General features: G+C 42.2%; 1 protein-coding gene across 1 annotated transcript in view; it reads right to left on the bottom strand.

Annotated features, from left to right (window-relative positions):
- The window catches only part of PSTPIP2 (proline-serine-threonine phosphatase interacting protein 2), a 69,026-nt gene that overhangs the window by 5,940 nt on the left and 41,346 nt on the right, over positions 1-21,740 (bottom strand). The window contains exons 5-14 of the mRNA XM_034995867.1: positions 18,646-18,752; positions 13,082-13,144; positions 9,187-9,285; positions 8,584-8,629; positions 7,599-7,678; positions 4,898-4,996; positions 3,485-3,581; positions 3,288-3,369; positions 1,989-2,023; positions 465-522 (exon numbers count right to left, since the gene is read on the bottom strand). Coding sequence (XP_034851758.1) covers positions 473-522; positions 1,989-2,023; positions 3,288-3,369; positions 3,485-3,581; positions 4,898-4,996; positions 7,599-7,678; positions 8,584-8,629; positions 9,187-9,285; positions 13,082-13,144; positions 18,646-18,752 — 758 coding nt within the window. The 3' untranslated portion in view covers positions 465-472. The remainder of the gene's footprint in view (positions 1-464; positions 523-1,988; positions 2,024-3,287; positions 3,370-3,484; positions 3,582-4,897; positions 4,997-7,598; positions 7,679-8,583; positions 8,630-9,186; positions 9,286-13,081; positions 13,145-18,645; positions 18,753-21,740) is intronic.

Raw genomic sequence — 21,740 nt, 5'->3', positions numbered from 1 at the left:
TCGATCCCGGGACTCCAGGATCATGACCTGAGCCGAAGGCAGTCGCTCAACCAACTGAGCCACCCAGGCGCCCTCACTGACTTCTTTTGACTTGAATTTTCCCCCTTTGGGGAATGGGGGAGTACACTATTACTTAAACAGTGAGGATCACGTGTGTTTTGTTTGTGAGCCTTGCCTTGAGCGTAAGTGTGTTATAGCCACAAAGAGCTTAACGGGAGCAGAAACGAGCTACAGAATAATTAATGAAGGGAGAATCTCCTCATTCAAATATGTACAGCGCGGGCACCAGTCCCCTTGCAGTATGGGATTTAGAGAGGCCATCCTGCAGAACCCCATGCACCAGTGGGCCAGCCTGAGGCAAGGCCTTGCTGCTTGCAATGGTGTTTTAAGGAAGCTTCAGAGACTCAAAAACACACTCATCAGTCTAAATGTAATTTGATTATGCAAACATTAAAGGTTCTTACCATTGATGTTACTGGTAGATCAGACTGTAGTCCTCAACCAAGGAATAGTCAGGAGCATCTGCAAAGGGCAGAACAGCAACATTAAGTTAATCTTGTTTCATGATAAGATCTTAGCCCTTCTGAAATCAGAACATTCCACTTTAAGATTCTAGTTGACTGTCCTTTTATAAAAAGAAAACATCTGGCGACAAATCCTACCAATGGTAGTCATGACTATAAACCAGAGGATTCACTCACACATTCTGGAAATCACTACTATGATTTCATTGCCCTTTTCATCCATGCACAGATAGCAGCACCCAGAGTAAAGTCATCTTCAGACGTAGACATAAATAAGTCCCATGTTATCAGATGGTAATTGTTTTACAAAAATAAAATAACTTAAATCCTTATATTTTTCAAAGATATCATTTCAGCCCCTGAATTTCTTTCAGTCACTGAAGCTCTACTAAGCTCCCATATGCTGCATGAGTTTTCTCTTCCCTCAGTCCCTTGAACCCAGGTAGGTAGATCTTTCTTTTACTCGAATAACAGATATTTGTTGAGCACCTACTATGTGCCCAGTACTGTGTTAGGTACTATGAGTGATACAGGAGAAAACCAAGTGCCCACCCTCAAGGATCTTATAATTATCCAAGGACTAAAACTAACAAAAAGTGCTAAAATGTGTGGTTGTCCCAGAGGTATCATTAGGAGTTCTGAATGAAAAAGAGACCAGAGTGATTAGTGAAAGACCCAGTTACGGTCAGTGCACAAATATATACTATTAGGTTATATGTTTCTAGACATCTTTGCCTTCTATCAGTTATGTTTCTGTGTAATCCAAAGGAAACTATATCTCACTTTGCTGTTTATATGGTTCAAGTTGAAATAATCTCTTAGGTAAGACTGCCTTATAATAAGTTTCTTTTGGTACTCCAAGAGTGGAATTCTCTTTGATAAGCTATAAAGTAGACCACCAATTACCAAAGTCCACTCTGTGACAAATAGTATTATATTAAGATCCTGATACAGGTTCATTCTCTTGAGAATTTGATTCTATTTATTCCCTTCTTTCCGGGCGCCTGGGTGGCTCAGTCGTTAAGCCTGATCCCAGGGTCCTGGGACCGAGCCCTATATCGGGTTCCCTGCTCAGCGTGGAGCCTGCTTCTCTCCCTCCCACTCCCCCTGCTTGTGTTCCCTCTCTCACTGTGTCTCTCTCTGTCAAATAAATAAATAAAATCTTAAAAAAAAATTGTTCCATTCTTTCCCTTTATTTCAACATTCTAACTACTCAACTTTAGAGAGAACATGATGGGGCACCTGGGTGGCTCAGTCGGTTAAGCAACTGACTTCAGCTCAAGTCATGACCTCAGGATCCTGCGTGGAACTCTGCGCTCAGCTGGGAGTCTGCTTCTCCCTCTGCCCCACCCCCCTGCTCATGTGCTCACTCTCTCTCAAATAAATAAATAATATCTTTACAAAAAAGAAAAGAGAGAGAGAACATGACATAAGCATTTCAAAAGGCCTTTCTCGGTGTCATACCTGGTGAACTTTTAGGAACTGGGAGAGGTCCTCTCCTGTAAGAAATGAAAACCAAAGTTTTTCATATGAGATCTTGTTATTTTTCTAATTTTTGACTTCACACTACAAGCATACTGCCCTCTAATCAGATCTGGTTTCTGTTCTGGAGAGTCAAGGAGAGTTCAGATGAAGCAAAAGGCCTGCACCAACGCTGACCCACTGGAATCCAGGCTGCTGACATTCTATTATGCTGACGGGCAGGCTGCACGGAGCCCCGCCCCCACACCCCACACCGACAAGAGGAAAATCTCTGCTATGAGTGCGCGGTTTCCTGATCTGGTACCTCCGCATGATCACACCTAAAATGGAAAAGACAAGCGGCTTCCACCTCACTGTTGGGATGAAATGAGCTAATTCACACGAACTATTCTGAACAGAGCCTGGCATTCTTAAATATTGATGAGGGTCCGGCAATGCCCCCTCAAATACTCCTCTTTTGAAAAAACTGGAATGGAAGTTAGCAGCTTAGTCGTGAAGTTGACTGCGTGAAACAGAAGTTTCTCTTCTGTCGGGATCCTTTACAGGTTATAGCCCTGTAAAGGGCCAGACAGTAAACGATTTCGGCTCTGCTGGCCACGAGGGCAACTCCGTTGCAACTCTGTCAACTTGAATGCAAAAGAAGCCGCAGACAAAATGCAAATGAATGAGCATGGTCGGGGTCCAATAAAACATTATATGAACACTAACATCTGAATTTCATGTAATTTTCATGTGTCACAAAATAATATCCTTTTCTCTTTATTCAGCATTTAAAAATGTAAAAACTATTCTTTACTCCTGGGCCCTACCAAAAGAGGTTGGTCAGAGTTGATTCACAGCAGGCCAGAGTCTGCTGACTCCTGCTTTCTATAAGCTGTAAAAAAGGTATAGGATTCATACGTGAGTAACAATAATCACCCTCAAGCATGATATACTCCTCCTTAAACTATGACTGGTAAAATCCACTGAACATTTGTCCTAAATGTGGATGTGTTCCAATTCTAATACCTCTTAGAACACTAATGATAACAACATTTATTAAAAGTATTTTTCTTGGGCGCCTGAGTGGCTCAGTCGTTAAGGTCTGCTTTCAGCTCAGGTCATGATCCCAGGGTCCTGGGATCGAGTCCCACATCGGACTCCCTGCTCTGCGGGAAGCCTGCTTCTCCCTCTCCCACTCCTCCTGCTTGTGTTCCTGCTCTCGCTATGTCTCTCTCTGTCAAAAAAATAAATTTAAAAAAAAAAGTATTTTTCTTTATTTGAAAGGTAGCTGGTTATTACCTTGCTATGTTAGGTCCTGGGGCCTTTCCCTGTGAGGCTGTATTCTTCTGGGGGCAGTAGAAATTCTCATACATGATGGGTGCTAGGGGAATTAAGAAAGAAAATATTAAGATGATGGTGTCTTCCATTCTCGACATGTGATGCAGAAGACTAGTAGAAATGCTTAAATAAACCCCCAGCCCTGCCACTCCACTCACCTGGTGGGGTTTGTCCAGTTTTTCGGTTGTTCACAAAAAATGCAATGTCCTTCTCAATGCTGCATGCTTCCAAGCTCTTACGGACTTCTTCATACATCTAACAAAAAGAAGATAAATCGGGACACCCAGGTGGTTCAGTCAGTTAAGCATCTGCCTTCTGCACGGGTCATGATCCCAGGGTCCTAGGATCGAGTCCCGTATTGGGCTCCCTGCTCGGCGGGAGTCTGCTTCTCCCTCTACCCCTCCCCACTGCTGTGCACTCTCTTTCTGACAAATAAGTAAATAAAATCTTTTTTAAAAAAAAAGATAAATCAAGCTAGAGTATGTCGGTGATAATTGTGACACAGCTTATTAAAACAGTTTTGATGAATGGCTGAATCTCCCAAATTTTGTTTTAAAAAAGAAAAAGAGACATTCCCAAGTCTCTTTTTCTATGACTCATATAAAGGGATTTTTCTGACGCATACCTGCTATTAAAATTGTTTTAAAGATGGCAAGAAAGGTATCTCTATGGCAGCATAAAAACCTTGCCAGAAAGAGGGTTTTTTATAATACTGATGGCCAAAGGAAATAGATACCAAGACTAATGCCACACACAAATGCAAAGACAATGCATTGCCTTGGAAAAAGTTCTAGTCAATTCTACAGGTTTTCTAGGTATTCAATTGTTCTTCTAAAGTGACTGTCCCATCTAAGTGAGGGTGGCTATTTCTTAGACACAGGGTTGTGATAATTTGAATTCTGATCCGTTTGAGGTCTGAGATCCCATGAGGATTGCTGTGCACAAGTTAAAGCTGGATATTGACCCTGGGAATACTGCTGAAGTAAATCTTGAGCCCTGGCGTGATCATTAGCCTGGGCAAGGGTCATTCTGCTAGTACTTGGCGCTGTCCTGGAGGGATACTCTGGGACCCACAGTCATGCTATAAAATCTCTGTCATCCATAAATTCAACTGCATTTTGGTCGGGGGGACGCCTGCGTGGCTCAGTCGGTTAAGTGTCTGCCTTTGGCTCAGGTCATGATCTATGATCTCAGGGTCCTGGGATCAAGCCCTGCATCAGGTTCCCTGCTGAGCCGGGAGCCCACTTCTCCCCCGGGCCCTCTGCCCCTTCCCCTGCTTGTGCACGCTCTCTCTCAAATAAATAAATAAAAATCCTAAAACAAACAAACAAACAAAAAACTGCATTTGGGTCTCCCTCTCTGCTCCCCTGTCCTAACTCTTAAAGAGAAAGTCATGGTAGCAAAGCAGACCAGGAGTCAGGCAGTTAGGTGTTTATTTGGGTCTATCAACTCATTGTGTGGTCTTGGGCAAGTCACTGTACCTCTCTGGGCCTCAAATGAGGAAGGTGGACTAATAAATGTCTATGGTTCCTCCCACTCTAATGAATCCTCCGTGGATGCCTTTGACTTACATCATCGCTTGTGACACATTGTTGTGACAGCTGATTCATGTGTAACCACAGTGCATTCCGAAAAAAGTTTATTCGTTCACATTCTTGAGCTTCAAATATCTATAGAAACATAATGACATGTCCGTACAGAGGCAGAGAAAAAGGACATTTGTCTAGACTGACTATGACTTAAGAATCAGTATCAACCCTCATTATCTGTAAGCTTATTGCCCCGTTTAGGATAATGCCCTCACCACCGGGGAAACTCATCAACTCTTACTGTAGGCAAAGAATGCAAATGGTATTCTCAAACGGTATTAACACTAACAGGATCGGAGATAGTTCTGAAGGTAAGAGGTAATGACGAACCCAGATAGCAAGGTTCTAACCTGAATTCCAGCTCACATTTCCAACTGCCTAATGGGTTTCTCCACCTGGCAGCTTGCCAGAGCCTCCAATTTCCAAAACTCTGCCCTGCCCCTATGACTGAGTTCAATTGGCAAGACGGTCACAATCGTAGAAGCCAGTTCATGAGAACATGGGGGAACCTGCACTTGCCTTCTATCTCTGTGTATTTTTGAAATTTTCTTTATAAAAAAGTTTTTTTAAAGGGTCACTCCCTGAATAATAGTTTTTTGGATATAAACAAATACCAACATTTGGAAAATCAAGCTCTTATTCTATAAAGTGGATGCTATTCTATTCAACAGTGGATGTTCGATATTAATGTGTTTTTTAATGTTGATTATAACACTATTACATTTTGAAAATTTTTATAATGTAAAGCTTCACACATACACAAGAGAATAGTTTAATGACTGCCCATGTACCCATCATCAGCTTAAACATTTATCAACTCACAACCAATTCTGTTTTATTATATGCCTACCAAATCAACTACTCCTCAGAGTATTTTGAAGCAAATACATTATTTTACCTGCAAACCTTTGAGTATTTATATGTAGCATAAATTTTAGATTTATTTAGTATACTTAGTATATTAGTATATTTAATATTTATGTAGCATGTAAATACTAAAATTTCACATTATTTTTATTATAGAGTATTGCCCATAAAAAGCATCATAGACAGAAATGTAATGAATCCCCACATATCAACCACCTAGCTCAGTCAACAATTTTGTCCATATTTGCCTCAGATTCTGTTTAAGCCCCTTGTGTGCTTTCCCCAATCTCAATCACCTTCCTTCTTCCCCACAGATAACCATTTTCCTAAACTTTATCATTCTCATGCAGGCTTTTTTAATACATACGTGTCCATAAAATGTATATGATATTGCTTTGCATTTTTTTAAACCTTAAAAAGGGAGCTTATTCTAGGCTTTTCCATGAGAGTGTGCAATCAAGGAAGTAAAACAGAAAAGAGTGTTTTGGGAGGGGGATGGTGACCCACAGTACTAGAGAGTAGATATATATCAAATAAGATCAGGAACTGCAAAGGCTTGCTGGACCTCACACCATGGAGATTTCCAGTTCCTCAAGTGAGCAGCGGTGAGTGGGTGGGGGTGGGCAGGGGGGACCCCCAGACGCAGCAGGCTAGGATAGGCAAAGGGCGATGATTATGTGAAGACAACACCTTCAAGAAGGCTGGCTGTGAAGACAGGAGAGGGTAGCAGATGGGAAGCAACAGCCAGTAGGTTCTAAAACCAAGAATGAGCAGAGTTGTGCAAATGACAATAGCAGAAGTTCACATTAAAGGCTGTGCACAGGGGGCACCTGGGTGGCTCAGTCGTTAAGTGTCTGCCTTCAGCTCAGGTCATGATCCCAGCGTCCTGGGATCGAGCCCCACATCGGGCTCTCTGCTCCGCGGGAACCCTGCCTCTCCCTCTCCCACTCTCCCTGCTTGTATTCCTGCTCTCTCTCTCTCTAATAAATAAATTAATTAATTTTTTTAAAAAGGCTGTGCACAGGCATGAGGGAAAGACAGCTGGATGATGGCATCTTGAACCCAGGTGTTGGGACAGGCTCTTGATAGGGCAGGAGCAGCCCCTTTTCAACTAACAGGAGAAAAGGAGGGGTGGGGGGGAGATCGGCGGTTCTCAAGCTTGAATTTGCATAAGAATCATCTGAGGACCTATCAACACAGGGCTGAGCCCACTCCAACAGTTTCTGCTCAGTAGGGTCTGGAATTGGTCTGAGAATCTGCATCTCTAACATATTCCCAGGGGATACTGATGCTACATCCTGGGACTTCATTTTGAGAACGACTGGTAAGAAAGAGATTACGTCTTTATTTTCTGCAGGAGATTGTAAGTGAGGTCATGTGCTAAAAACGAAGCAGGGGGTAATGGTGAAATCGAAGGTGTAAGGAGAGTAAAAACTTCTAAAGCCTGCTCGCCTCCTGCCTGCGTTCTCGTTATCCGATAGCAGGTTCAGGTGAGGCTCTGGAAAGATAATTACTTAATCACCCATTACCTGATTCAGCTATGGCGTGTTTGGACTAACCAAACATGAGAGGAAGGCCTGGAGCAGAGTCGGACACAATGGTCAAGACTGGGACGCGGCAGAAAGATGAGGTCTGGGGGAAAACCTTCCGGTTCCTTCCCTCCTCCACTGAAATTTCTGATTTCTAATTTGCCCTCAAGCAATTCGATGAGACTTGGGGTCCTATGGTAAGGGGGTGGTACGTTTCTCCCCAAGTAGACTCTCCAGGTTCTGGGAGGAAAACTCATCCCCTCCCAAGCAGCTGCCGGTTCCAGTACCTCGCAGGCCTTGATGTGCTCACTCTGCCAGTCTTCGCGGATCTTGTCCAGGGTGCTGATGTGCATCATGTACGTCTTGTCTGCAATGCAGGGGAGGGGCCTGGCTTCAGAAACCAGACAGGACAGGGGCCTGCAGACCCACCGCCCAGCTTGCCTCGATGGAGTAGCGCTGAGCTCTCAAGGCCCCACAGAGTTCTGAACACTGGAAGGCCACATCCATCTCTCACTCTCGTAATATCTTTGTGAATTAAGCACTTTCCTTTTAGACATTAAACCAAGCAAGTAGCAAGAAATGGCTCAAGGGAGGAGAGAGAAGGCTGGCAGGAACCTCAGCCAGGGCTCTCTTTGGCTAATTCGGCCTCAATAGCTTCCTTCCCATTTTCAGGAAAATGATCCAGGGAGAGGTGCGGGGAAGAGAACTATTGAGTTACTTTGGTTTTGGATTTAGAGACTTCTTTTTTTTTTTTGGATTTAGAGATTTCTTAAGTGGCCACGGTCATGAGAGGCTTGTCTTCTGCAGGGTATTCTGGGATTAGAGGACTTTGCAAACACCTGGTTTGGATCTCAGATTTCAGCCATGACAAGGTCTCACAACTTGCCTGTTGCCTTCATAACAGGAAAGGGTTAGCAGGGCTGAAATGGCCTTTTAAGAGCGATGTTCCCAATAAGCAGAGTGAGCGCCTGAATACAAAGCAGCTGCACATGACCCCCCTACCTCCACCATTCAATCACAAGTAAGCCCCAAGACCTAAGGAGGGGAGGGGTGTTGGGACAGAAACTGCAGTCCCATCTGCTTCCTCTCACTTTCCCGGGTCCTGATTTGTCCTCTCTCCCTCTTTCTCTCCCTGCTTCCCTCCAGATATCTCAGTAATCCCACTGCCTGTCCATACATGATTGTGTGGTCTACAAAACTACCTTTCCGAACAGATTCCGCAGAATGTCAGCCCCACAAAACCCTCCCCCATCCCCGGGAGCAGCCCCTCACCCGAGTCTTCTACTGCAGTCTTCAAAGTTGCCAGTTTCACAAAAAGCTGTGAGAACAAAGGAGAGAGGAGAAATGCTGGGCCAGGCTTCCACAGGCCAACCAGACTTACAATGACTGTGAAGAGAACGGTGTAGCCCATGTCTTACCTGTGTTTCTCTCAGCAAATCGTTCAACCGGCCCCCTAATCTTATCACCATTGGGCAACAGCCATGGAGTATCTTGCCCTCTGTTTTCCTAAACACATACCCCTGCCCTCTGGTTGCTGACAATCTTCTATCCAGATTACATAAAACTGATAATATACCCAAGCAGGAGGTGGCCTGGCTACAAAGGATACTTGAGTTTTGAAGAAAGGTGAAAAAAACCAAGCCCCCCCCAACTTCTTATCACTCTACTCCCTTCCCCCTGGCCACATTTCTCCAGCTCTTCCAGAACCCCAAAACTGTGACAAGGGATTTTCTTGGTCAGAGGATCCTAGTAGCCCAGAGGAAGATATGGTCAGGGACTTAGGTTGCAGCTCCATTTTTAATTAAGATTATTAACTGGCTTGAGTCTCAAATACATAAATCTCAGATTTTTCAGGCCGCCGGCTCTCCCAGGTACCTTTTCTTGTTGCTTCGGGTTTACCAGGTTGGCACTCCGGTGGACAGCCTGCTCTGCTTCATCTTTGTCTCGGCATTTCTGCTCATAGATCTTCTTTGCCTTTGTTGTTAGAAGCCAAAAGAGGACCAAAACAGGTGAGCAGAATGGAACCCTGCAAAGCAGCCACACCAGCCCACTAAGCCCAGCAAAGCACAGGGCACTCGGATTAGCTTTGTGATCACCACTCCATGGTGGGCACTCTGAGGGCAAACACTCTTTCTGATCTCTTTTTGAAAGGTCTCTCTAGCCCTTTTCCAAACTATGCATGTGGTGGCAACCTGATCAAGGAAGTAATCCCTCCTATTTGGCAAGCACAAAGTACATGAGCTTTAAAAACTGACAGAAACAAAAGATGGGATTTGAAATAGGCAAAATCAAGATAGGTATGTAACCGTAAGATGTGCAATCCAGCATTTTCATAACATAAGCCTCAGAACTTAGATGCAATCACTTGGCCATGGTAATTATAATTATGCTTCAATATCCTAATGTGCCCACCATAGCAAGTGACAGTGGGGAGGGCATCAATCCCAGCGACTCTGGCACTTAGGCATAGCCATGTTCCTTTTTGATTTAAAGAACTGTTTTAGTTCACTTTGAAAGTAGGCTGTGGTCTAATCTGGGCCATCATTACTACTATGAGTGTGAAAACAGTTCTCAAACTATAGCTAGTGAATCAGAGCACTTTCTGTTTCAACTACTGAAGCAAAGTCTTAACTTTTTGAACAAATAAAGCTGCGAATCAGCTAATAAATAAAAATGTTGACCCCCGAAAACTGCTTGACTAAGAATGAAGACTCCTTTGCAGAGATGGTTTGTGCTCATCAAATATTTCACATGCATTCTTGCATTTCTCGGCATCCTCTGCAATTCATTTGGGGTTAATCTTTCAGTAAACAGCCATATAATTCTCTACACATGCTACACACACATAGAAATGTCATAATTTTTCATAATTACAAGCACATGAGATATTCATGCAACAATATTCTTTTGTAACAATATGTGAGACATTTCTCTATGTCAAGCATGAGCCCTGTAGCTGAACACTTTAATGGTTGTAAATACACACACTCATGCCATAATTTCAACTATCTCTCTATTTGTGGACATTTATCTTCTTTCCCATTCTTTTATAACATAAAAATACGCTGATTTTATTTTGGGTAGTATGAATTTATCTATACAGGTCAAATTCCCAGAAGTTTAGTTGTTTGGTAAAAGAATATGTATATGTCCAACTTCCTTGACCACACCAATTGAAACTCCCCCTAGCAGTATATGGAGTAAATTTCCTCACTCTCACCAATACCAAGCCTAGACAATATGCCTGACCTTTTCTAATACTAGAGGGAGAGGGACAGATACGCTTAAAATAAATGAAAAAATAGATGGTCTTGGTAAAGAAATAGAAAAGCTCAGCAAAGGCAGAGAAGATAAAAAGAAGAACCAAATGGTGGGGCATCTGGGTGGCTCAGTCGGTTAAGCGTCTGACTTCAGCTCAGGTCATGATCTTGGGTCCTGATGTGCATTGGGCTCTATGCTCAGCAGAGAGTCTGCTTGTCCCTCTCCCTCTGCCCCTCCTCCCGCTTGTGCTCTCTCTCAAATAAATACATAAAATTGTTCAAAAAATAAAAAAAGAAGAACCGAATGGAAATTTTAGAACTAAAAAAACACACTAATGGAAATAAAAAACTCAGTGGATGGGCTTAAGAATGGAAGAGACAAAAGAAAGAGTCTCTTTCTTCTGAGAGGAGGATAGAACAATGAAATTACCTAATCTGAATAACAGAAAAATAGGCTGGAAAAAATGCGGTACCTTTGGCACCATAAGAAAAGATCTAACACTCATGTACTTGCAACCCAAGGAGAGGAAGGTGGGCTGAGAAAGCACTTGGAGAAATGAATAGCTGAAAACTTCTGAAACTTGGCAAAAGATGTAAACCTATGGATTCAAGAAGTTGATCAAACCCCAAACAAAATAAGCCCAAGGAGGGGTGCCTGGGTGGCTCAGTTGGTTAAGCAACTGCCTTCAGCTCAGGTCATGATCCTGGAGTCCCGGGATCGAGTCCCGCATCGGGCTCCCTGCTCGGCGGGGAGTCTGCTTCTCCCTCTGACCCTCCTCCCTCTCATGCTCTCTGTCTCTCATTCTCTCTCTCTCAAATAAATAAAAATCTAAAAAAAAAAATAATAAATAAGCCCAAGGAAATCCATGTTAAAAACACATAGGTGAACTTCTGAAAACTAAAAAAAAATTAAAAAATATATGACACCTTACCTATAAGGGAAAACCAATTTGAATTACAGCAGCTTTCTTACCAGAAACTACAGAAGCCACAAGAAAGTGGCACATTTTCAAATACTGATAGAAAAGAACTGTCAACACACAATCCTATATCCAGTGAAAATAGCCTTTAACACTGAAAGGAGAATTAAGACATTCTCAGATGAAGAAAAACTCAGAGTATTTGTCACTAACACACCGTTCTGTAGAATGGCTAAAGGAAGTTCTCCGGGGGTGCCTGGCTGGCTCAGTTGGTAGAGCACGTGATGCTTGATCTCAGGGTCGTGAGTTCAAGCCCCACATTGGGCATGAAGCCTACTTAAAAAAGTTCTCTAAGCAAAAGGAAACTATAAAAGAAGAAACCTTGGAACATCAAGAGGAAAAAAGGACACAGTCAGCAAAAAATGAGTAAATACAATAGTCTTCCTTTCTCTTGAGTTTTCTAAATCATTTTTGACAGTTGAAGCAAAAGTTATAACACTGATATGGCTCTTCACGTAGGTAGAAGACAGAGTTAAGAAACTTGTATTTCACGAAGGCTTTCTCTTCAATTGTGAGAACGCTTACCCCAGACTGCTCAAAAAATAAAAGTGCTGGGAACAATTATTTCTTGTCCAACACTATTTCTGCAAATTACACTAACATCACTTCCTATTTATCAGTGGCTTTTGAGGTGCTATGCATCGTGGGAAAGAATGATGCAGAACAGACCACACATGCCATCAACATTGGTGACATATTTTTTTGTAACTGGGTTACCAGATAGCATGTCACAGTCAGAGAATATCATGATGATGCCTCTGTACAGAAAAGGAGTCACAGATGTTTCAAAACCAGAGTTCACTGTCCCAAATGAACAGACTCATAAACGCTAGAGTGAGGGTGCTAGCAATCTGTCTTAGCTCTGTCTTGTTAAGTGTTTTTTTAAATAAATAATTTAAGGAAGGTTTTTACAGGTTTCAGATCTTGAAACAGGAAGGAGTCACTCAGTAAAATAGGTAAGAAATCAAGACTCCAAGTAGTCACAGAGAAAAAGCTCAAATCCAACAAGATAAATGGCATCATGGAGTACAGATGCTTTTGTGTCTTGGCCTGAAATATTTAAATTGACCTTTCCAGGTTACCAGAAAGGCACTATCATTTTGTTTCCTCTATCTAGTTTCATCCTCAGTCTTACCAAGGCCTTAAAAAGAGGGAAAGTCAAACTTCTAAAGGTTGTTTTCCCAAACCACTGCACTAATTAATATTACTGAAACGTTATTGTCAGGAATATGCTCATACACAGCACAGGATTTCAGAAAATGTCCCCATGACAAAAAGAAGGCAATAAAGTGAGACTCAGGGGTGCCTAGGTGGCCCAGTCAGTTAGGCATCGACTCTTGGTTTTGGCTCAGGTCATGATCTCAGGGTTCTGGGATCAAGCCATGCATCCTTGGGCTCCGTGCTCAGCAGGGAGTCTGCTGCTCCCTCTCCCTCTGCCCCTCCCCTCACTTGTGCATGCTCTCTCTTTCAAATAAATAAATAAAATCTTTTAAAAATAAATACATAAATAAAAAATAAAGTGAGACTCACATCCATGGTTTTCTTGAACTGTAAGCTCTTTTGTTTATGGGCAGCATCCATTAAAATCTCTGTCTGTGAAGAGAGGACAGCACTATTAATAAAAAACAAATTACTGTTAATGTCAGTTTACCTTGAGGACTAAATGTTCAACGTGGAGTACCTCACTTAGTCCTCACACACCCGGAAGGTAGATGTACTATTTATTACCCACATTGCACAAATGAGGAAACTGTAGCAGAGAGGCTGAACAACCTGCCCAAGGTTTTATGGCTGGTTAATGGTGAGGCCCGCCTTTGAACTTGGGCAGCCACCATGGAGAATCATTGATCCTTGGAGCTGTCTCTTCAGTAAACCTGGAATCAAGGAACTTAGGTTTCAAAAAGGATTTTAAAACTCTTGCTAAGGCACCATTCATATTTTAAAAGGGGTCTTTACACTTCTCTGAAGAAGACATACAAATGGTTAACAGACACAGGAAAAAATGTTCATCATCATTAGCCATCAGGGAAATTCAAATCAAAGCCACATTGAGATACCACCTTACACCAGTTAGAATGGCAAAAATGGACAGGGAAAGAAACAACAAATGCTGGAGAGGTTGTGGAGAAAGGGAAACCCTCTTACACTGTTGGTGGGAATGTAAGTTGGTACACCCACTTTGGAAAACAGTGTGGAGGTGCCTCAAAAATTTAAAAATAGAGCTACCCTATGACCCAGCAATTGCACTACTGGGTATTTACCCCAAAGACACAGAGGTAGTGAAAAGGGCCACATGCACCCCAATGTTCATAGCAGCAATGTCTGCAATAGCCAAACTGTGGAAAGAGCCAAGATACCCTTCAACAGATGAATGGATAAAGAAGATGTGGTCCATATATACAATGGAATATTACTCAGCCATCAGAAAGGATGAATACCCAACTTTTACATCAACATGGATGGGACTGGAGGAGATTATGCTAAGTGAAATAAGTCAAGCAGAGAAAGTCAATTATCATATGGTTTCACTTATTTGTGGAACATAAGGAATAGCATGGAGGACATTAGGAGAAGGAAGGGAAAAATGAGGGGGGTGGGGAATTGGAGGGAGAGATGAGAGACTATGGACTCTGAGAAACAAACAGGGTTTTAGAGGGGAGAGGGGAGGGGTTAGCCGGGTGATGGGTATTAAGGAGGGCACGTACTGCATGGAGCACTGGGTGTTATACGAAAACAATGGATCGTGGATCACCACATCAAAAACCAATGATGTATTGTACAGTGACTAACATAACATAATAAAATTAAAAAAAATAAAAATAAAAGGGGTCTTTAGTCTATAAACCTATGTCAGCATCCTTCAATGGCACACCCTTAATCAGCAAGGAGCCCAGGCAGTGTGAAGAGAAGAAATGTTTGTAGGACAGCTAAAAGAAGATGTTCTCTTTACCCCATCTAATCCCAGAAAGGTAAAGTACTCTGTTAAGTTCAATTGGAAGCAATTTCTTTGTTGTGGCTGTGATGTAAACACTTTCATTACTCAAAATAATGGAGCAAATAATAAAAATGTATGTCTCAGACATAATAGTAGTGCCCATTTATCAGGTATTATTATGTGCTAAGCAGTTTTCATGCATCACGACTGTGAGTACTCTTATCTCCACTTTCTTGACAGTAAACCGAGGTGGATTTATTTAGCCAAGCAAGTAGTGGAGTTGGGATTTGGGCACAGCCTGACTCCTGTGCCCTTATTCCTAATCAGTACCCTAACCTACCATTGTCCCTTATGATAGCTCTATAAACCAAACAGGTGTATAAAAGACCAATCATTTTGGTCTTTTATACCATGAGATGCAATCATTCAAAATGAGCTATGGCATTACTCTGGTGTAAAATGATACAATGCAAAATAATAATATTGAAGATGATATTCAAATGTGGTTTCTCTTTCTTCTGGAAAAATAAATTTTTGTCTGTTACCAACACAAACATGGTTGGATGGATTTTCAAGATATCTGGATGGAATGTTTGGCATGGTCTCACTTCAAATATACATTTTGTGTAATATATGAAATTCCCCGGGGGTGGGAGGGGCGGCAAGGGGCCTTCAGAGAACAGAGCAGTCATCTTCTAGCCTAGCAGAAATCAAGGGACCAAGAGGTGGTCATGCATCTGCTAATAGTGAAGACGCTGAAGGCACAGAGTACAGACATGAGCCCCACATGCAAAGACTCATGGGAAGGTCCTTGCATCACAGACAGGAAGCTGTGTCATTCACATGAGTGCCTATATACCTCTGCCAGGAGGAGGAGCTGAGTTTATTTGTTAATGGTTTCTAATTTTCCCAAGCTCCCTGGAACAGATCAGTTAGCAATGTTGGTCTATTCCATGGTCCTTTCCAGTTCAAATATACACATTGCCATTCTTCCAGTTTGGGAGCTGCTACTATTTTATAGTTTATGGCCCCAGCCAGGCCTCCTTATGTCCAACTTGCACATAACACCTGCTTCAAGCACCTCTCAGGTGGCTACAAAGTCCTATAAATTAGCCAGACTTTTTCCCTTCCTCTTCCTCTCTGCCTTCGAGGATGCCTGGCATTTGTATTCGGACAGAACCCTAGAGAGGCAGTCTGGCTCTCACCTAACAGGTGTGATCCCCGGGGCCCAAGAGGTGATATTGCTCAAGGCCATTCAGTGACACCAAGTCCAGCTCTTTGATTAAAGCTTCCTCATGTCTGTATTCACTTACAGAGTGACCTAGTCATGGCAAGTCTTCTAAGGCCAAACCCAATGGAAATCGAATTGTTGTATTATTGATAACACAAAGTAGTGCAAAAACTATCACCTCTGCTCTAAGGTGGGGAAAAGCAGGAGGGCAGGGGTAAGAAAGAAGATATATATAAAGGACCCAAATGACCCTGTGGTAAATTACTGAAATAGCTGCTCAGTGGTCTGTGTGTCCGTCTGTCCACATTCAGACTGTATTCAGAAAGCTGGTCACTCTGTATAACCCCAGGAGGTTCCTTTCTTCAGAGATTGCTCCCTACACAGGCAGACCAACATTCTGCCATGATCATCCCAATCTAAGCTGAGAGCATAGAACAGAATGTGGGCACCAGAGGAAAGCCCCTGACCATGTGCTGTCCCTTCAAGGACAAGCTTCAAGGTCTTCCCCCAGGAAGCCTCCCCAGCCTCACTGGTGACATCAGGTGTCCCCACTGCTTGTTCAGGTGGCATCTTCACCTTCCCTACTAGTTAAGGCTCATCATGCTTTATCATGATGACTATGTCACCTCAGTCTCTGGCCATGCTCTACACTCGTTGAGGGAAGGATGACCATGTCTGTATTTTTCACCACCCGCAGAAATCTAGTTGTCTAAGCGAGTACACCATTAACTTCTGATCAGCCATTCTACCCGCACCTCCCCTTCCCCAAGTTACTAGAAGAAACCAATTGATGGCTTTCCTTGATAAATGGAAATGGCTTAATTTCCAAAAAGTGGAAGACCAACGCATGCAGGGTTGGGCCAGTGAAAATGTGAAGTTAACACTGACACATTTTCTCCCAAAGTTTGATTTTAAAAAAATGTATTTAAAAACAGAAGTGGCACAACCCAGAGTTCACCGCGACACAAGTAACTGCAAATTTATTAATAAACTTTGGACTTCTCCAAGAAAGCTCAGAAGGCACTCTCCTGCTGCAGAGAGCACACAGGATATAGGGAACTGGGATGACAGCAGTGGATCGAACCCTGGCTCCTCTATTACTTAACAGAATTCAGAACACATTCTTCGAGCTATGAGAATCTGGTCTTTGTAACTTGGTTAGGAGGGGAAGTTTCAGAAGCCTTGCAAAATTAACAGAACTCTCCCTGAAATGACCAAAGCTACCGAAGGCACTTGGAAACATGATGAAATGACCCTCTGCTCCTCTTCCTGGAAATCATATATGCATCGACTCTGATCATCTAAGGCATTTTGCCTCTGAAAAATGGTTATTCCTCTAGGTAGGTGGGCAGGGCTGGCAATGTCAGCAAAAAACAGTGTGACTGGGGTGACTGAGTGGCTCAGTCGTTAAGCGTCTGCCTTCGGCTCAGGTCATGATCCCAGGGTCCTGGGATCGAGCCCCGCATCGGGCTCCCTGCTCTGCGAGAAGCCTGCTTCTCCCTCTCCCACTCCCTCTGCTTGTGTTCCTGCTCTCGCTATCTCTGTCTCTGTCAAATAAATAAATAAAATCTTTAAAAAAAAAAAAAAAACAGTGTGACTATCCAATGGGTGGGTGTAAGATGCATATTATTTCTTTTTATTTTATTTTTATTTTTTTTTATGCATATTATTTCTGTTCTGAAAAGTATTTGAGGCCAGATGCACCTCCCAAACCTGATACCTGAAGCGGGAGTGTGTATGAAACCACTCGATATGGCATTCCTTACATGTTAGTGTCCGCCCTTTCTTCCCCACAAGAGGCACAGCTCTAAGAGCAGCTTGGGAAATGACAACAGATGAAGGCAGTCAGGCTTTTAAGATGCTGCACCCACTCCAAATGCCAAGTGGTCACCAAAGAAGCTGGAATTAGACTCTGACTTAGAACCATAGGCAAAGTTGTTGAGATTGATGTACAGATAGAATCAGCCTTAACAGCTGGACATTTTACTGGATACACACACTATTGACAATGACCTCCAGATGGTCAGGAGCCAGGATAAGGATGGATTTCCAAAAAGTCCATGCAGAGCTGTCTGGGGAGATCTGGCTGGAAATCTTTGGATGCCAAATAGGAAAGAGCTTGTCCCCCGCCCCCCATAAGAAGCTGAGGTTCCAACTTTATAGACCAGATATAAAAAAGAAAGGCCCTACTTGGCTGCCAGGCCAACCTGGATATATAAGTCATTTAGGAACAAAATAGAAGAGAGTCAGAATAGTGGCTGGTCTAGTCTAAGGAACAGCTTACTACCATAAATCTGGATTTCTTTTCTTGATCCTTATAACTTCTCACATGTTTGGCAGTTTTATTAACTCTTGCTTACTCCCATCTCCTTCCATGTAGTCAGACAAGAGTAAATCCCATCAATGGAAAAGAGCTTACGTACACCTGCTTTGAAGACAAAAAGGACTTGGATTTCCCAGGGCCTCAGTTTCCCTATTTGTAAAATAAGGTGTTTGAACTTCATGGTCTCTGGGAGAATGTGAGTCTTTTCCACATCTTACCGTTCCCCTACTGCTTTGTCCAGGAGGAGGAGTGTGATCTGGGAGCCCTCTAGGTTAAATGCCTTCAGACTCTACTGAAGACAGAGGGCTCCCCCTTGTCAGTCACAGTCTGAACAGTGGCAGCAGATATGAAAAGAAGAGTAAGGCAGGCCAGACCCTAAATCCTGCAAGAATTCAAAGAGAACTGACTGGGTGCAAATGGGCACAGAGACATAACCATCTAGATGGGGTCTCCATGTGGTTTCCCAATAAATAATCTCATAGGTTGGTTAAAAGAAGAGCATAGCTGCATGAAGGCAGGAATGAGCCAAGGAGTTTGATGACCAAACAAGCCTGGAGTTTTGTGCCATAGGAAAACCAATGTCTTCACACATACACAAATCCTACCTTTTTCCGTTGTAGCTTTTGCTTTTCCCTGAATTCTTCCATCTTCCTGGCCTCTTCTCTTAGAGTCTGGGCAAGCTGAATGTGACATTGGGCCACACTGTCTACCTCTGCAAGAAGAATTTAAAAAAACAAGACAAAACAAAAACCAATAAGCAGGATCTACATATGTCTGAATTCAAATATACAAAACCACACATAACATATTCACAAAATCCTGGAGCTAATGGTAAAATTATCCTCTTCACTCGGTTACCAACATTTATTGAGTCCTTGCATGTGCCCAGCATTGCCCTGGCCACCAAGACCAAAGCTAGCAAACCTTTAGCTTAGCCTCTTACCATTGGCTGTCACTCACCTAGTGAGTACCCAGAGCTGAATTGAAAAACAGCCAAGGCCCCAGCTCATGGAGCTTATGTGCTAGAAGACATCATGAAACCCACTACAATTTCAAATTCAATACTTATTTCTCATTAGATGACTCTAACAGTCTTTCCATCTCTAACATGAGCCTGAGCATTTGTAAGAAAGGTCCATACGTGAAAATTTTGGCTATCAATAGTTATTTCTAGATAGAAAGATGACTGGTGATTTCTTCCCCTTATTTTCTAAGATCTTTGCAAGGAGCATGGCTTATCTTTATAACAACCAAAAAAATTCCTATTTTACTTGTTCTAAGAAAACAAATTGAAGCATGACATTAAAGCTAGAAAGACTGACAGATCTGACCTAAGAAAAAATTTTAAACTTGTGTGTGTCAAAACAACCTTGAACAAGGTTCAAAGATACATGACAAATTGGAAAAATATTAGCAATTTATATAACAAAGAGGAAATAGCTATATTAAAAGAGATTTCACAAATCAAAATAAAAATATAAATATTCCGGGGCGCCTGGGTGGCTCAGTTGGTTAAGCAACTGCCTTCAGCTCAGGTCATGATCCTGGAGTCCTGGGATCGACACCCACATCGGGCTCCCTGCTCAGCAGGGAGTCTGCTTCTCCCTCTCCCGCTCCCCCCCTTCTTGTGCTCTCTCTCTCAAAATAAAAATAAATAAAATCGGGGCGCCTGGGTGGCTCAGTTGGTTGGGCGACTGCCTTCGGCTCAGGTCATGATCCTGGAGTCCCGGGATCGAGTCCCGCATCGGGCTCCCTGCTCGGCAGGGAGTCTGCTTCTCCCTCTGACCCTCCTCCCTCTCATGCTCTCTGTCTCTCATTCTCTCTCTCTCAAATAAATAAATAAAATCTTTAAAAAAAAATTAATAATAAATAAATAAATAAATAAAATCTTTAAAAAAAATAAATATTCCAGTATAAAAATTGGTTAAAGAACATGACATTTTTTAAAGATTGGCTAAATGGCCAATAAATATTTGGAAATGTATTCAGCCTTAAAGCTAATGGGAAAAGTGTAAAACTTGAAATCCCAGTAATCTATAATTTTTTGCTTTTCAGTTGGGGAAATTTTTTAAAATGTGAAAATTCTTCGTATCGGTAAGCATGGGGAAAAACAGCACTTTGGGTGGAAGGAAAAATCAGTACAACCTTTCTGGAAGAAGTTTGGCATTTTGTAGGATCAAAACTTTCTTTCCTTTTTTTATAATGATTTCAGTTTTAAGTAATCTCTATACCTAATGTGGGGCTTCAGCTCACAACCCTGCAAGATCAAGTCACATGCTCCACTGAGCTAGCCAGGTGCCCCTCAAGATTTTCAAATGTGAAAAAATGAGGCAGATCTATATGAACTGAAATGGGAAGATGCTTAGATAATATTGTTGAGAAACAGATTGTAGAGAGCTAGGTATAGTATGATCTCATTTATGCAAAAACTCATGTCTCTGTGTGTGTGTGTCTGCAATTTAAGAAAGAGAAAGAGAATTATAAATGCATAGAAAAAGGTCTAGAGAGATATATACCAAACTGCTAGCATGATTAAAACATTGATAATTTCATTTCAAAATTGATTTTAAAACATAGGCTCTGCTCCCACCCCATAGAGTCTGAACCCCTCCCACAGTATCATCCTATTCACTTATATGAATAGATACATTTGCATATAAGTTTAATTGCATAAAAACATCTGGAGTCATATTCACCAATAACTGCTTATCACTAGGAAGTGAAAATTCAAATGTTTACCATCTTCTTGCTAGTTGTCTAACTAGTTAGTTGTTTGAATTTTTTTTTTTTAAAGATGTTATTTATTTGAGAGAGAGAGAATGAGAGAGAGAGAACACATGAGAGGGGATAGGGTCAGAGGACGAAGCAGACTCCCCGCCGAGCAGGGAGCCCGATGCGGGACTCGATCCCGGGACTCCAGGATCATGACCTGAGCCGAAGGCAGTCGCTTAACCAACTGAGCCACCCAGGCGCCCAGTTGTTTGAATTTTTAAGAAAAAAATATATATGTTTATATTTTTTTAATATGAGAGAAATAAAATTATTTTGGGGGAAAAAAGAAAATAAGTCAAGTATGAACACGTATACAGGTTTAGGAGACCTGGCCTAGGCTGAAGCTCCCTTGGACCACATGCTTAGCCTAGCAGGGTGTCTAAGAAACATGAAACATAAGAAATATTTCCACCTTGAGAAATGTAGTCATTGGTGGTTAAAGAGGGAAGAAGACACCTTCTATGGAAAAGTTAAGATGAATACCTATTTAGCTAACATTAACAAACATCTAGAACCAGTCAACTAGCTATAGAAACACTTTAAGCACATATCATATCTATGATGCCATGTTAAAATCCTTAGCTTGGAAGCACCCCATACTGTGAAGAACAGAAAGCCTTAAAGGCACTTTCTGGGTAACAGGCCTGGGGACTATTAGAACTGAAGTGGGGGGTGCCTGGCTGGTGAGCTGGTAGAGCATGTGACTCTTGATCTCAGGGTCATGAGTTCAAACCCCATGTTGGGTGTAGAGATTACTAGGAAAGGAAAGGAAAGGAAAAAAAAAGAAAAGAAAAGGAAAGAAAGAAAGAAAGAAAGAAAGGAAAGGAAGGAAGGAAGGAAGGAAGGAAGGAAAGAAAGAAAGAAAGAAAGAAAGAAAGAAAGAAAGAAAGAAAGAAAGAAAGAAAGAAAGAAAGAAAGAAAGAAAGAA

This window comes from Mirounga leonina, unplaced genomic scaffold, assembly GCF_011800145.1.
Source record: "Mirounga leonina isolate KUSES-001 unplaced genomic scaffold, KU_Mleo_1.0 Mir_93, whole genome shotgun sequence".
In the NCBI taxonomy this organism is placed as follows: domain Eukaryota; kingdom Metazoa; phylum Chordata; class Mammalia; order Carnivora; family Phocidae; genus Mirounga; species Mirounga leonina.
Note: the sequence above shows the minus strand (reverse complement) of the source record. Positions and strands in the feature narration are given on the sequence as shown.